Here is a 13,130-nt window from a genome sequence, read left to right as displayed (position 1 = left end):
TGAGGGGCTGGGTGGAGGTGGGGGGACACAGCTGAGGGGGGCACTGGTTGGAAGGGGGACTTGCAGCCTGGGGGGGGCCCTGACTGGAGTGGGCTGAGGCCCCACTACCCCAACCCCATCCTCGCTTTAACCCTTCCCGAGGCCCCCGCCTCCCTCTGTGCCCCACGTGACCAGGTGGGGGTTCAGTGGGCACCTGCATGGCCCTGTCACCAGGCGCCTGCCCATGGGTGCCCAGGCCCGGCCCCCGCAGCGCCAGAAGTCCGGGGGGCTGCGGGATTTGGCCATCATCAGCCTTGCAGACATCGACCCACCAGCACCCCAGTTGCTTTATAATCAGTCACTGGGGGGGCTGGGCCCATCCATCTGTGACACTAGAGGGGTCACAGACACTGCCCAGAGCATGGCAGGGAGAGGCGAGGGCGCGCACAAGGGCAGGAGCAGAGCAGCAGCAGAACCCAGGAGTCCTGACTCCAGTCCTGCCCCACGCACAGCTGAATCCCACTTCCCCCCACAGGGCTCGAGCAGACGTGACAGGAGGCAAAGATGGCCCCATCTGGGTTGAAGGCGGTGGTGCGTGAGAGTAAGGGCAGAGCCGGGGGGTCTGAGCCTGGTCGGGGGCAGGGTCCAGTCGGGTGTGGGTCTGGGGGGGCAGGGCCCAGTTGGGGAGAATTAGGAGTCAGTCGGAGCAGAGAGCTCCCCCCGCTGCCTGCCTGTCACACAGCAGAAGGAGAAGGAGGGTGTCTGCCCCACCCCCAAGGGCCGCCCCCTCCCATAGGAGCTGCACCTTGAGGGGGCGTCTCTTTCCATTGGGGTGACTTCCACCAGGGCCAGTGCAAGGATATTTTGTGCCTTAGGCAAAACTTCCATCTTGCGCCCCTCCCTCTCCCCACCAACCACCTCTGAAAACTAGTAAACTTAGTGTTATAAACAGCCTGTCAGAACGGGTAACTGCTGCGTGCGAGGAGAAAAATGACGTCATAGCCACTTTGTTCCATAGTGAAGCAGTACACTTCTGCCCGGCCCCATCGCAGAGCTGGCCTAGGCTATAGCTGTAATGTAGGAGAGAACAAATTAAAGCCTGACACTTGATCAGCATGGCCTCTGCTGCCTTGTGCATGCTGGACTCTGAGGTGTTAGTTGCTATGTGTTAGTCCTTGTCTTCTCACAACACCCTTACCCGCTGTGAAGGCTGCGTTACTTCAGAAGCCCAGGCTGCAGTGGACTGGGCCTGTGGCTAAATCCAGATCACAGACCTGGGGTTTAAAAGGCCCTTGGAAAGTGGATTCAGTTCTGATGTTCCATGGTTGCTCCCAGAACTGGGACAGAGCAAAAGTGGCCCATAGCTCAGGACGGCCGGTGGTGCTAATAACCCTTAGCTCTTCTCTTAGCTTCTTCTCAGTAAATCGCACAATTAGGGGGGCCTGACACATGACTTTCGAATACTTGGGGTGCGCCATACTGTCCCAGTTCAAGAAGGGTCTCTGAACAGGAATAGGAGGGGGCTACAGGTCAGGAGTGAGGGGCATCTGCAGAACCGTGAGGGGGGGAACCCAGGACTGGAATAGCTGCAGGTCAGGAGTGAGTAGCACTGGCAGAGCTGGTGGGGGACAGACCAGGGTTGGGATAGCAGGAGGCTGCGGACAAGAGTGAGGGGCATTGGTGGAGCTGGGAGTGGGTGGGAGCCCAGGGCTGGCATGGGGGGGGCCGTTGCTGCAGTTCAGGGTTGAAATGCCTGTGTGCAGTTGCATGGAAAAAGCAGGTTTGTGTCTGCCTTCGCCATGTCTGGATCCAGTCTGTGCTGCCAGCACCTTACCTTGCACTAGAGCCCCACATATCCTGGTGAACAGGGCATCTGCGTGCCGCAGGTGTAAAGGAACTTCAGGAAAGCACCAGGGATGTGTCATGGGAGCAGTGAGCTGTGTGCTTTTTAAGAGCACTGGCTGTTGGCCCCCAGTGGCAGGGGCTCATGCAGAAGAGCTGTGCACTCCCGGGAGGTGGGAATAAAAGGGACAGCCAGAGCCCCACCACCAGGCTCGGGTTCTCTGTCCCTCTGTCCCCCTGTCTCAATCCCTCTGTGGGGAGGCGGTGGGGCTCCAGCTGTCAGCCCCAGGGTGGCAGCAGCAGTGCAGAAGTAAGGGTGGCGTTGGGATGCTAAGTCTGCTGTGAAAAGTGATATTGACGAATATCATTTTTTCACATCGCTGGTCTTATTTCTGTGCAGCCGCTGCTCTACGCTCTGCCTTCAGAGCAGGGGGGTGGTGTATGTACCTGAGCGGCAGTGGGGGCACGAACAACTACAGAGAGAAAGAGAGGAGGCCCGACGAAATGCATTTGAGAACTACTGCTCTAGTGGTTAGGGCAGGGGTGAAGGCTGGTAGTCAGGACTCGTGAGTCACATCCCAGACTCTGTCACTGCCATACTGGCTACTCCTCAACCAGCAGCCTTAGGGACTGCAGGTAACACCAATATCAGCTGATCTGGTACTCAGCTGTTACCACTCTGTGCCTTGATTTACCTGCCTTTAAAATGGGATCACCCAGCTCACTGGGAGGCTGAGCGCTTCAGTTGTGAGGCACAGCTCGCCTTTGAAAATCCCCTGAGGAGCACATGGTCACTGTCCTGGCACCCTATCCAGTCAGGGTCATAGCCCAGTGCAAGCAAGGGCGCAATGTTAATTACCCAAGAGCTATAAACCTGTTCTCTGCGCCACTCTCTCCTGCATTACCAATGTGATTTGCCTGTATGTTGTATCTCCTCTCTTCATGTCTCTAGGCTGTGAGCCCGTCAGGGCAGGGATCGGCTCCGATCCATGTCTGCACAGCACCCTGAAAATTCATCACAGGGACTTTTACAGGCCCTGTTGCCTCAGTGGTTGTGTGCTGAGGCATGGCCAGGCTTTTATACCCATTGCACAGAGACCGGTGGCAGACTAGAAATGGAACCTGGGTCTCCCACATCCTGAGCTCTTCTCACTCACCACAGAGCCAGCCTTCTCCAAAAGGTGGCTGCCTGCAGAACCAATATGCCCTTTGCCGAAACCAGGCCATTGTAACTGCCTCTTGCACAAATCCTCTATGGCCCCAGAAATGCAGCCTGAGCTCCTGTTCCAGAGATGTCTCCTCTGCCTCCAACCCTCCAAGCACAGTGGGTCCCTGGGCCATGACTAGATAGGATGCTAGATAGGATTATAAGCCTGGATAAGGGAGCTGCTGAAGGGTCTAACTAGTAGGATGGTATCTTTCCTGTACAGGGCTAAATGGCTACAAACATAAAAAGCAGCAGGAAAGTTAAGGGCAACAAGCAGGAGGAGAGCGATCAGATGCAGCGAGCTGATCCAGGCAGCAGCAGCTGCAGGGAAGGAGGCTCTTGTCTTGTGCCCCCTGGGAAGGGAGTAGAGGGACACGAGGGTGTCTGTGACCCAGCTTCTGAACTCCCAGGGGGCCCTAGCAGTGCCTGGAGAGGCTGCTCGCTGTGAGCTGGGGTGGAGGAGACCAGCGCTTTTGCAGAGTCTGATGCCTTGGGGATGCTCTAGCTGTGGTTGGAGGCAGGGCAGCTCGGTCAGTGAATGCAGTTCAGCCTGTCTGGGGTCTGGTCAATGCATTGGCCCCAGCTGCTTTGGAAAGGAGTCTAATTTGGCCTTGACATTCGTTAGAATTTGGGGAGGGGGTTTCACCAGAGAGAACGGCATTTAGGGGCTGCAGGTAACACCACTATCAGACAGTGTGGGACCACTGCTCACCGTGAGCCATGCCCTATGGGGCCAGCCAGAATCCAGTGCTTTGTAGGAGCAAAACAAACAGATTTATTATGGTAGCACCCAGGAGCCCCAGTCATGGACCAAGGCCCCATTTGCAATGCGTTGTACATTATTCATTAGTTGTATTACGGTAGTGCTCAGGAGCACCAGTCATGGGCCAGGACCCCATTGTGTTGGGTGCTGTACATTATTTATTAGGTGTATTACGGTAGCACCCAGGAGTGCCAGTCATGGGTCAGGGTACCACTGTGCTGGGCACAATAAAAAGATGGTACTTGGCCTGAAGAGCTGACGATCTAATTGCTTTGCTTAGCTGTGGAAGATGCCCAGGAGACAGGCTGGCAGTTCCCTGAGCGGGGCATGCCTTGGAGGGGTTCTTTGTGCAGGACTCAGGATTCAAAGTCTTTGTTGTGTTGTCATCCCCCACACACAGTAGAGGGTCCCTGGATCCCCTCCACTCAAGAGGTGCTGGACAGGATTGATTCTCTTGCCAGGATCGGCTCTAGGCACCAGCCCTCCAAGCATGTGCTTGGGGCGGCACTTTCTAAGGGGCAGCACTCCACCTTCCCCCTTTTTATTTTTATTTTTTATTTTTTGCTTGGGGCGGCATTGCCGGGAGCTGGCCGTGGTGCAGCCACTCGCCCTGTCAGTGCAGGAACCGGGATCCAGCCCTGACCTCCAGCTCCGAGCCCAGCCCCTCTGAGTCAGGCACCCCCCGAACCCCATCCCCCCCACAGCCCAGTCCCCCAGCTCTGAGCCCAGCCCCTCTGAGTCAGGCACCCCCCGAACCCATCGCCCCCTACCGCCCTGACCCAGCTCTGAGCCAGCCCCTCTGGAGCCGGACACCCGCCCTGACCCCATCTCCCACAGCCCTGACGCCGCCATGTAAGCTGGCACCCAACCCAAGCCAGCTCCCACCGCCTGGGCCCACAGCAGCACCATCCCCACGCAGCGACAGCCAGGTGGCACTAACCATCACCATCACCCAGCAACAGCCCATTATGTAATTTCAAACGTATACATACCATGAAAGCATTTAATGTTTTTTAAATAATGTATTTAGTGTATTTTCAAATTATTACAAATTAATTTTTGAATGTATTTCACTGGTTATTTTTTACATTTCCAAATACATGTTACTATAGTATTGCAACATTTTTTTATGGAAAGGGCCCCCAAAATTTCTCTGCCCCAGACTCCCTGAATCCTCTGGGTGGTCCTGCCCAGAGTGTGTGAGGAGCCGGGGAGGGAGGGAAGCGGGGTCCCCTGGAGCCGAGCCCCGGCTGCGTTGGCAGTAAGAGGGGCTCCCAGAGTGTGTGAGGAGCCGGGGAGGGAGGGAAGCGGGGTCCCCTGGAGCCGAGCCCGGGCAGCGGCAAGAGGGGCTCCCGGAATGTGTGAGGAGGTGAGCAGCCGGCTGGGCTCATCGGTGCTGAGCAGGTAGCCCCGCAGTTGGAGATCCTCGCCTTCCCGCCCGCCGGGGCTGGGCCAGGGCACCGTGAGGCTGAAGAGCAGCAGGTCCGGGGGGCTCTCCAGGTCCTCGGCCACCAGCATGTCAGGGGTGAGGGCAGTGAGCACGAACCGATCCACCTCGGCCACCAGCAGAGCCGCGAAGCCCAGGGAGAGGGCCATGTTCTCCGCGCCACCCCGCAGCCGCACCACCACCTGGAAGTACTCCTGCTCCACGCTGCCCAGCAGCTCCACCCACATGGGGACAGAGCTGCAGCTGGGCCAGGGTTTGGCTGCCGTGTGCTGTTAGCGAATCCCACATTTGGTGGGGAGCCCAGTGCTGGGTGGCAGGGGGTGTGGGTGGGTGAGTGGAAGAGAGAGCCCAGTGCTGGGGCGGCAGGGAGTGCGGGTGGGGGGGCACAGGTGGGAGGGGGAGAGCTCAGGGCTGGGAGGAAGGAGACAGCCAAAAATTTTTTTGCTTGGGGCGGCAAAAAACCTGGAGCCAGCCCTGTCTCTTGCTGCACGGGGTCAGATCCTTACTTCAGCTGTGCTCCTATCCGGCCTGGCAGAAAGGAAGGGTGATCAGAGCCATGGCCCATCTAGCCTGCCACCTCACCATGATCGCTGACTGGGGGCTCTGCTAGGAGCACATTATTAGCTGGCCTGAAAGCAGCTTCTGAGCCACTTCCCCGAGGGGTCCTTCCACCAGCCAGTGGGTCCTGGCTCAGGACACAGCCATCCTGTCTGAGCCCCACCACTAATCCCTGTCTCTTTCCCTCGCAGAGATCTTCAGCGTTGTCTTTCGCAGCGTGAAGAAGGAAAGAGAATGGAAGGTAAGCAGGCTGGGCCTGCTGCCCTGGTGCCCCCCTGGGGATATGCTGTATCCATATATTGTGCTCCTCCCCCTCCAGCCTCTTGGGATTCATTAGGAACCTGAGGTTTTCCAGGCTGGATCAGATGCCTGCTCTGTCTAGCCCATCATCCGTCTCCAGCTAGGCTTGGGTATGTCTGCCTTCCCGCTGCGCTGGATCAGACCCAGCTTGTCCAGCTAGCCCTATATCTCCCCCCACACACACACACTGGATCATACCCCTGGGCCCGGTGAGCCAGCCTGGGTGGGAGGAGGAACAGGAGAGCACCAAGCATGGGGGCAGTATGCATCATTGGGCAGGCAGGTTACTGAGCCCCCGGCATGGACTGGGCTGGGGTGTGTGGAGCAGTGGGCTAGGCCGGTGCGGCAGAGGGAGCACAGGGGACTAGCTTTCCCAGTGGCCGGATCTGGTGCAGCGGGATGCTGGGCTGCACAGAGCAATGGGTTCATTCGGCATGGCAGGAAGGCGGTGGAGATGTTGGGCCAATGGCCTACAGGGCTTTACTAGGGGAACACGGAGACTCCCCTTTTTCCATTTCTCCGTGTCCTGCTCCTGGTTCTGTCCAAGGGCTGGGGAGTGGGTATCTGGCGGATCAGAGCAGGGCACTGGGAGCTAGGACTCCTGAGTTCTGTCCCCGCCTCTTCCATTCACCCTGTCACCTGGGTGAAGAGGCTGATCTTCTCCAGTCTAGTAGGACGAACCATTCCGAACGGCCGAGTGTCCCAGGTTTGACTCTGTCTCCTACATCTCGTACCAGCCACTCTGCTCGGAGCCACTCTCCTTGTCTCTCCTCATGCAGTCCTTAGCACGGTCAGCTCAGCCAAGTGCAGGACTAGTAACGGTCCTGCTGCTCTGCTATGGAAGGGCTGGGCCGGGAGCCATTGGCTCTGCCATTAGCAGTTGCTCTGCTCCCTTGGCTGTGCCGTGGATGATGATGGTGGGCGGCTGGGCTCAGGGCAGTGAGTAGCTCCCCTCTCGCTACCCCAGGTGCTGATCATGGACCACCCCAGCACGCGCATCCTCTCGTCGTGCTGCAAGATGTCTGACATCATGGATGAAGGCATCAAGCGTGAGTGGCCCCTCCCTCCCATCTGCTCCCCCTGCCAGGGCTCCCCTCTCCCTTGGACACACCTCACAGTCAGGGAGTTGAGTTGTCTACATTCATGTTTGCATCTAGTTTCCTCCCTTTGCAGCCCCGTAGACGCCCTCCTTGCTATTGGTACCTTCCCAGCCAGGTCTAGTTCCCTTAGCCCGGCGCTTTCAGCCTCTAGAACCTCTTCACTGCTTTCTTAGACTCCCGTTAACTCCTCGCTGCTTCTCCCCCATGCTGCGGGCAGGGTCCTGGCTGGGGAGGGGGAATGCCAGCTCCCTGCTCCAGGGTGGAGGAGCCTTGGCGTTGAGGGGCACAGAGCTGAGCCAAGACTCTAGCGGGCTGCCTCCAGCACAGTACAGAGGGAAGTTCCCTCCCTGCTCTGTACTGTGGCAGCATCGCATCCCATGGCCCCACATCAAAGCAGCTGCTGCATTATGTCTGTTACAGCTCTCCCCCTATTCCATTTTGTTTCTTACAGCTGTCCCCATACTCCATTTTGTTTTTGTTCTCATGTGGCCTCCCCTCCCTGGCTGTTAAGTTGTTTACCAGGGCCACTGCCCTTCTCAAAGGGAGGGCCCCTTAAAGTTGTTTACCAAGAAGCATTCCCTTCTCACAGGATCACTTGCGCAATGGACCACTGCCCTGTTCAAAGGTTAGTACCTTGTTATACTTGTTAAACGGGTCGGTTGTAGGGTAGACAATGTCCAGCCTGCAGATCTATGGTGTTTTTAGATCACCTGGCATGATCATAGGCCTCAATTGCTTTGGGCACCTGTTGCAAGCTGTGCCCACATTTCTAGTGCTACCTCAGTTTTTCCCTGCTCGCCTTCTCCCTGTATCAGAGAGCCAATCCAGTACTGCGAAACTGCCTGAGTTGCCTTTAAAAACGACATTTTTAAAACAAAATCAGAAGTTCTGCATTGTGCTGCTTTCAGGGGGTCCCTTTCTCCACTTTCGTTTTATTTTTGAGAGTACCCCCGTTTTTTGAAAAAACAACCCACGAGGAACGAATGCTGCCCTGAAGATTCCTGATTATAGGACCTACCTAGCTCGATGTTTTTGCATTTTAGTTTCTGCTGCTCCTTGGGATGTGGTAAGCATCCTCTGTGAACTCTTATACTTTTATTTTATTATTTAGCTGCTGGTCTTTCCAGCAACAGTCAGCTAAACCTTGAATCTGTTCTTTTAAACCTCCCTAATCCGCCGCACTTTGCTGCCTAAAATAGTTTGCCTGCGCTAGTAAGCTCTGCTCTGTGGCTTTGCCTCAGCTCTTGCTTCAGCTGTACTCACTGCTGCACACCTCCCTTGGGGCTTCCATGGGAGCTGGTTCTGGGCACCTACCACTCTGCCCTCCTTACTCCCTAGCTAAGCTGCACATGTTTTGGTTTTTGTTTAATAAGTCTAGTTTTAATTGATACTTGTAAGTTTCACTTGCTTGTTATAGTTTGCTGCTTTTTCTGTACCTCTGGTATAGTTCGCTCGTTATGTTTTGGCTATAGAATTGTATATTTTTGTTATTGCTAAGGTTGGTTCGATAGAGAATGCGTTGTTTGTTGCTTCTCCCCTGTTAATTTTGTTCTGTTTCCCCCGCTTAATCCTGCCCTTCGTTCTTCTCTTGTTCCCTGTTCACTCTTTGCCCCCCGCATCTGATCCACCCTCCAAACTTCCCCAACCCCTTTGTCTCCTCTGTATCACTTGTCTGTTTTCCCTTCCAATCCCCCTGTTGTAGTGCTTCCTGTGTGTCCTGTTAAACTCCCTTGCCTGCTCCCCTCCGCTGTCTGCATCACCCTCCAACTTCCCAAACCCCTGCTGCTTTCCCCTTGTGAAACAAATTCAACCTTTCGCTGTCTTTTTTCCTTTGTTTGCGAGTGTCCTGCTGTTGCTTAAATTCTCTCATTAGCCCAATTGTCCTTACCTGCAGGGTCCAGAGTCTCTCGCTGCTGTAGCACATCTCCTCTATCAGTGCCAATCATTCCTCTACTCATTCACTCCCCTCCCTCTCCTGTTCCTTGACCCAGCGATTAGTACACTCTTGCTATTACGCATACAAATTAAGTCAGTCATTTTTAACATGCATAATTTCATTTTATCACCATATTGCTGATTACTTTGGTATTTATTAATCATTGCTGTTACATGTATATACCTAACCCACAATAGCATTTATCTAAATTGTTAACCAGTTTACTATAGAAGCTGGAGTTTATTGCGCATTTTGTAGTTTTGCATTCAACTGTATCTAGATTGTTCCTATTAAGTTGAGTTGCTTATTGACTGTACTGTTCCATTTGCTGAACCCACTACTGTACCCAACTGTTGAACTCCCTACACTGTTCCAAATATAGAACCCCGCATCACTTGCTATTCTAACCCTATACAACCCCATCCACCATCTATTTATCTGTTAAATTTCCCACACTTCCTTTTTCCTTAAATAAGATTAATGCACCCACCTGTGTGTAATGCTCCCAAGGGTCCTACCTGCTGGCAGACCATTAGTACGCCTGATATTGTGTCTGTGGCTGCCAGGCGAAATGCCCTTCCCCTTGGCTTTCTCCCCCACCTGTGATGGGTTGTCTGTGTTGCCCTGACCTGGCCCGCCCAGATGTCGGCTCTCCTGCTTGAGTTTTATACGTCTGTTCCCAGCGTGAGCGACGTCGACCTGTCTCATCCTGTGTGATGAGTGTGGCGTCGGCCTGCGGCAGAGTGGCATTCTAAGCAGGGCAGACCCCGGGGCGGCACTCCTCTTGTGTCGGGCTATCTGCCAGTGGTGTGGCGCTGTAGGCGGGGGCATGCAGCTGTGTCAGTGGCGATTTGGGGCGAATGGGGTGCTATGCTGCATGGGGCATCCATATGACAGGTTCACCGAGCTGGGCTCGTATGTCGTTTGCCAACGTCGTGGAATGCAGTGTCCCACAACTGCTTCCACCAGGTGGAGTCCTCCTGGGTTGATGGGGATGCTCTGCAGCGGGGGCAGACGGGCAACCTCCGAGTTTATCCCACCCCCAAAGCGTCAGAGCATTGCGCGAATATGTCAGCGCGTGGGGTTGGTACTCGTTGAGTCGGAACATGGGGGTTTCATTGGTTGAAGGAGATCACGTAGTGAGAATGCCTTCACTCCGCACACCCATCATTTGGCTCGGGACTCGGTCAATTCTCTCAGGCTCATTTCAGCTTCCATTCATGAGCCTTAGCAGCACATTGGAACATGGTGGGGCTGACCCCTGCCCCTCATTCGGGACTCTGAGCGCGAAGTAGACGTTCGTTCTGGCTTGATGGGAACGTGGCTGTTGAGCCCAGCTTGACATAGTGAGGGATCGAGCGGGAATGCACCAAGCTGAGCCCGTGCTTGTCATGTTCCGGTCTCGAGTGAGCGATACGGGCTCGCTCAGTGCACTCCAAGTGAGGCAATCTGCAGGTGCCTGAGGACTCGTAGGTGCAATGGAGTCAAGGGCGCCGGCTCCCGTGGCAGAATGTATGGACCTCGGCGACTCACCTAGGTGCGTCTGGCGGCGTGATGGACTGACGGAGTTCCGCCCAGATGAACCACAGGGTGGTGTTGCGTGCGGACGGGTAACGATGCAGTGACTGTGAGCGCTTGCGGAGGAGGACCGGAGACCCAGACATTGCTGCGTGAGTGTAGAGAGCTAAACCCACAGTGTGATTTGAGCCCTCATGTCTTGACCCAGTGAAGGGGGCGCTCGGAGCGCGTACAACCTCTGATAATGTTGGCTGTAGAAGTCAGTTGTCTCCTGAACGATGTTTTCTGCGTGACCCCAGATGCCACTGCCGTGAAGCAGACAGGACCCGACACTTGGCTACAGGAGAGACGGAAACTGGCTCTCTTCAAAACATGGGACCAAGTGATTGACGTCTTGCCAGCCGCTCCTCGACCCGCTCCGCTCTTTTTAAGTCGTCTATAACGGAGACCTCTCAACTGATCCCGGAGAGGCCCTAGAACGAGAAACAAAGCCGTTTGGTCCTGTACCCTGTCCCATTCCTCCCACTATGTGCCCTGAACCGCCGTGGCCACCAGGGTCGTCAGCATGGTGGCATGAAGGGGGACATTTGTCTGTGGTCGAGGTAAAGAATGGTTTGACTCTAAGCATTGTGAATCACCAGCACTTTGACCCGAGCCACAAGGTCTCCATGTGCAAACTATTACTATAGTCATTCTTTTGCTCGTTGATGGATTATGCTCCAGTCTCCCTTCTGTGCGTGACAGCTATGGGGGGGAGGAACGAGTGCGCTAGTAAGATCTTTGAAATGGGATGACAAAAATTCTTTATTGGTGTATGCAAACTAGCCGCCGGTTAGGTCCATAATAGATATAGCCAGAGGCTTCGCCTCTAGGTCCGCTAGAAGACCAAGCCCCAGACCCAGTATATAAATCAGTCTATACCCACACAATCAGTTTTGTCGCTGATGGATCGGAGCCGCGTGCCGAATAGCCATTGACCATGCCTTAACCCCAACTGCTCAAGACGACTGGATAATTCAACTTCATCTAGCAATGAGAATGGAAGAGTGGTATTATGAGAGCCTGGCTTGCTGAGCCAGAGCTCGGCTATTTCTCGACAGAAATGCTTTAGAGCGAGCAAATGCTAGTCTGCTATCGCCAGCTCATGGACGAGGCCAAACCGGCCCGACTGACAAGCGTAATCTGCCTAGCTTAGTGGAGGGACTTGCTTAGCGGACGAGTAAACTACTGCTGAAAGGCTGGCATCTGTTCAGTGGATGTGTGTCGAATCGTGAATCACGAAGGACACAGCTGAGACACTATAGGGGCTAGGGCCTAGACCTGCCTATTACTTAGATTGATTCATAGAGTAGACAGAATCATTGCCGGATCGGCTTTAATTGCACTTGAGACATCATGCCCTCCAGTTTGGGAGTTACAATACATCACAGGGTGCTGGGTTTCCCTTGTGCCCTATACCAATTCGTTCTGTGCTTTTCACATCCGAACATCCCTGTTCCCCTTGGCTTTCCCTCCCCCCATCCTAGTGGAGAGTGGCTGGGGCGGGTGGCTAGGATGCACTGACCTGCGCCCAATGTCTGCTCTCTCCTAGTTGTGGAAGATATTGATAAGCATCGGGAGCCAATCCCCAGCCTGGAGGCCATCTACCTGCTCAGCCCTGTGGAGAAGGTAGGAGCTCGGGCCTGGGGCAGGTGGATGGGGAGCAGGGGAGACCCCGGGGCAGCTCCTCGTGCTATCTGGCGGTGGCGCTGTCAGGGCGGATGCGCAGCATGATGTCAGGATGGGAATGGGGCTAGTAGGGGCTCCCCAAGAGGCTGCTTCCCCGGAGCTGGGCTTCGTGTTCTTTGCCACGTGAAGCACAGATTGTCCCACAGACCTCTCCACAGTGCAGTCCCATGGGGGTTGGATGGGATGATGCAGCAGGCGGAGAGAGGCAACCTCAGCTAAGCTGACCAGATAGCAGGTGTGAAAAATCGGGACAGGTGTTGGAGGGGTAATAGGAGAAAAAAACCCAAATATTAGGACTGTCCCTATAAAATTGGGACATCTGGTCACCCTAACCTCATCTGAGACTCAAAGCGAAGGAGAATTGCTGAGGCAGAGGCTCACGTAGCAGGGGTTGTGGGGGAGGAGGCTCCTACATCTGCTGCAGGGAGGTGAGTGGAGGGGGACCAGGGGCAGGGGCACTGGTGGAGCATGGTGAAGCCCAGAACCCACAGGGGCTGCCTGCGGACGGAGCGCTGTAGTAGAGCACTGTGAGCTGGGGCCTGGGGCTCGGGACCGGTGTAACGATGCTGGTTCTGGTGGGACCCAACTGAGAGTGCCATTTCAGGACAAACTGCTTAAAACAGGGCAGTTACAGCCCAAGGCTGGGCGTTTTTCACCTCTAAGGCAAACCAAACCAGCCAGACAGAGAGGACTTTGGTCTTACCCCACTGGGTAACCACAAGTCACACAAGCAATTCCCTTAGATGCTCCAG

The 13,130-nt window shown here is 55.1% G+C and overlaps 1 protein-coding gene across 1 annotated transcript; it reads left to right on the top strand.

The window, feature by feature from the left end:
- Nucleotides 1-475: 475 nt before the first annotated feature.
- On the top strand, nucleotides 476-12,540 carry LOC116833229 (syntaxin-binding protein 2-like). Its single transcript, XM_032794605.2, has 4 exons — nucleotides 476-580; nucleotides 5,988-6,037; nucleotides 7,064-7,145; nucleotides 12,242-12,540. The coding sequence occupies exons 1-4, from the start codon at nucleotides 544-546 to the stop codon at nucleotides 12,421-12,423; spliced, it is 351 nt and encodes a 116-aa protein (XP_032650496.1). The 5' UTR covers nucleotides 476-543; the 3' UTR covers nucleotides 12,424-12,540.
- The last annotated feature ends 590 nt before the right edge of the window (nucleotides 12,541-13,130 follow it).

Source organism: Chelonoidis abingdonii, unplaced genomic scaffold (genome assembly GCF_003597395.2).
Source record: "Chelonoidis abingdonii isolate Lonesome George unplaced genomic scaffold, CheloAbing_2.0 scaffold0690, whole genome shotgun sequence".
Taxonomy (NCBI): Eukaryota; Metazoa; Chordata; order Testudines; family Testudinidae; genus Chelonoidis; species Chelonoidis abingdonii.
This window is presented reverse-complemented; position numbering and strand designations above follow the sequence as displayed.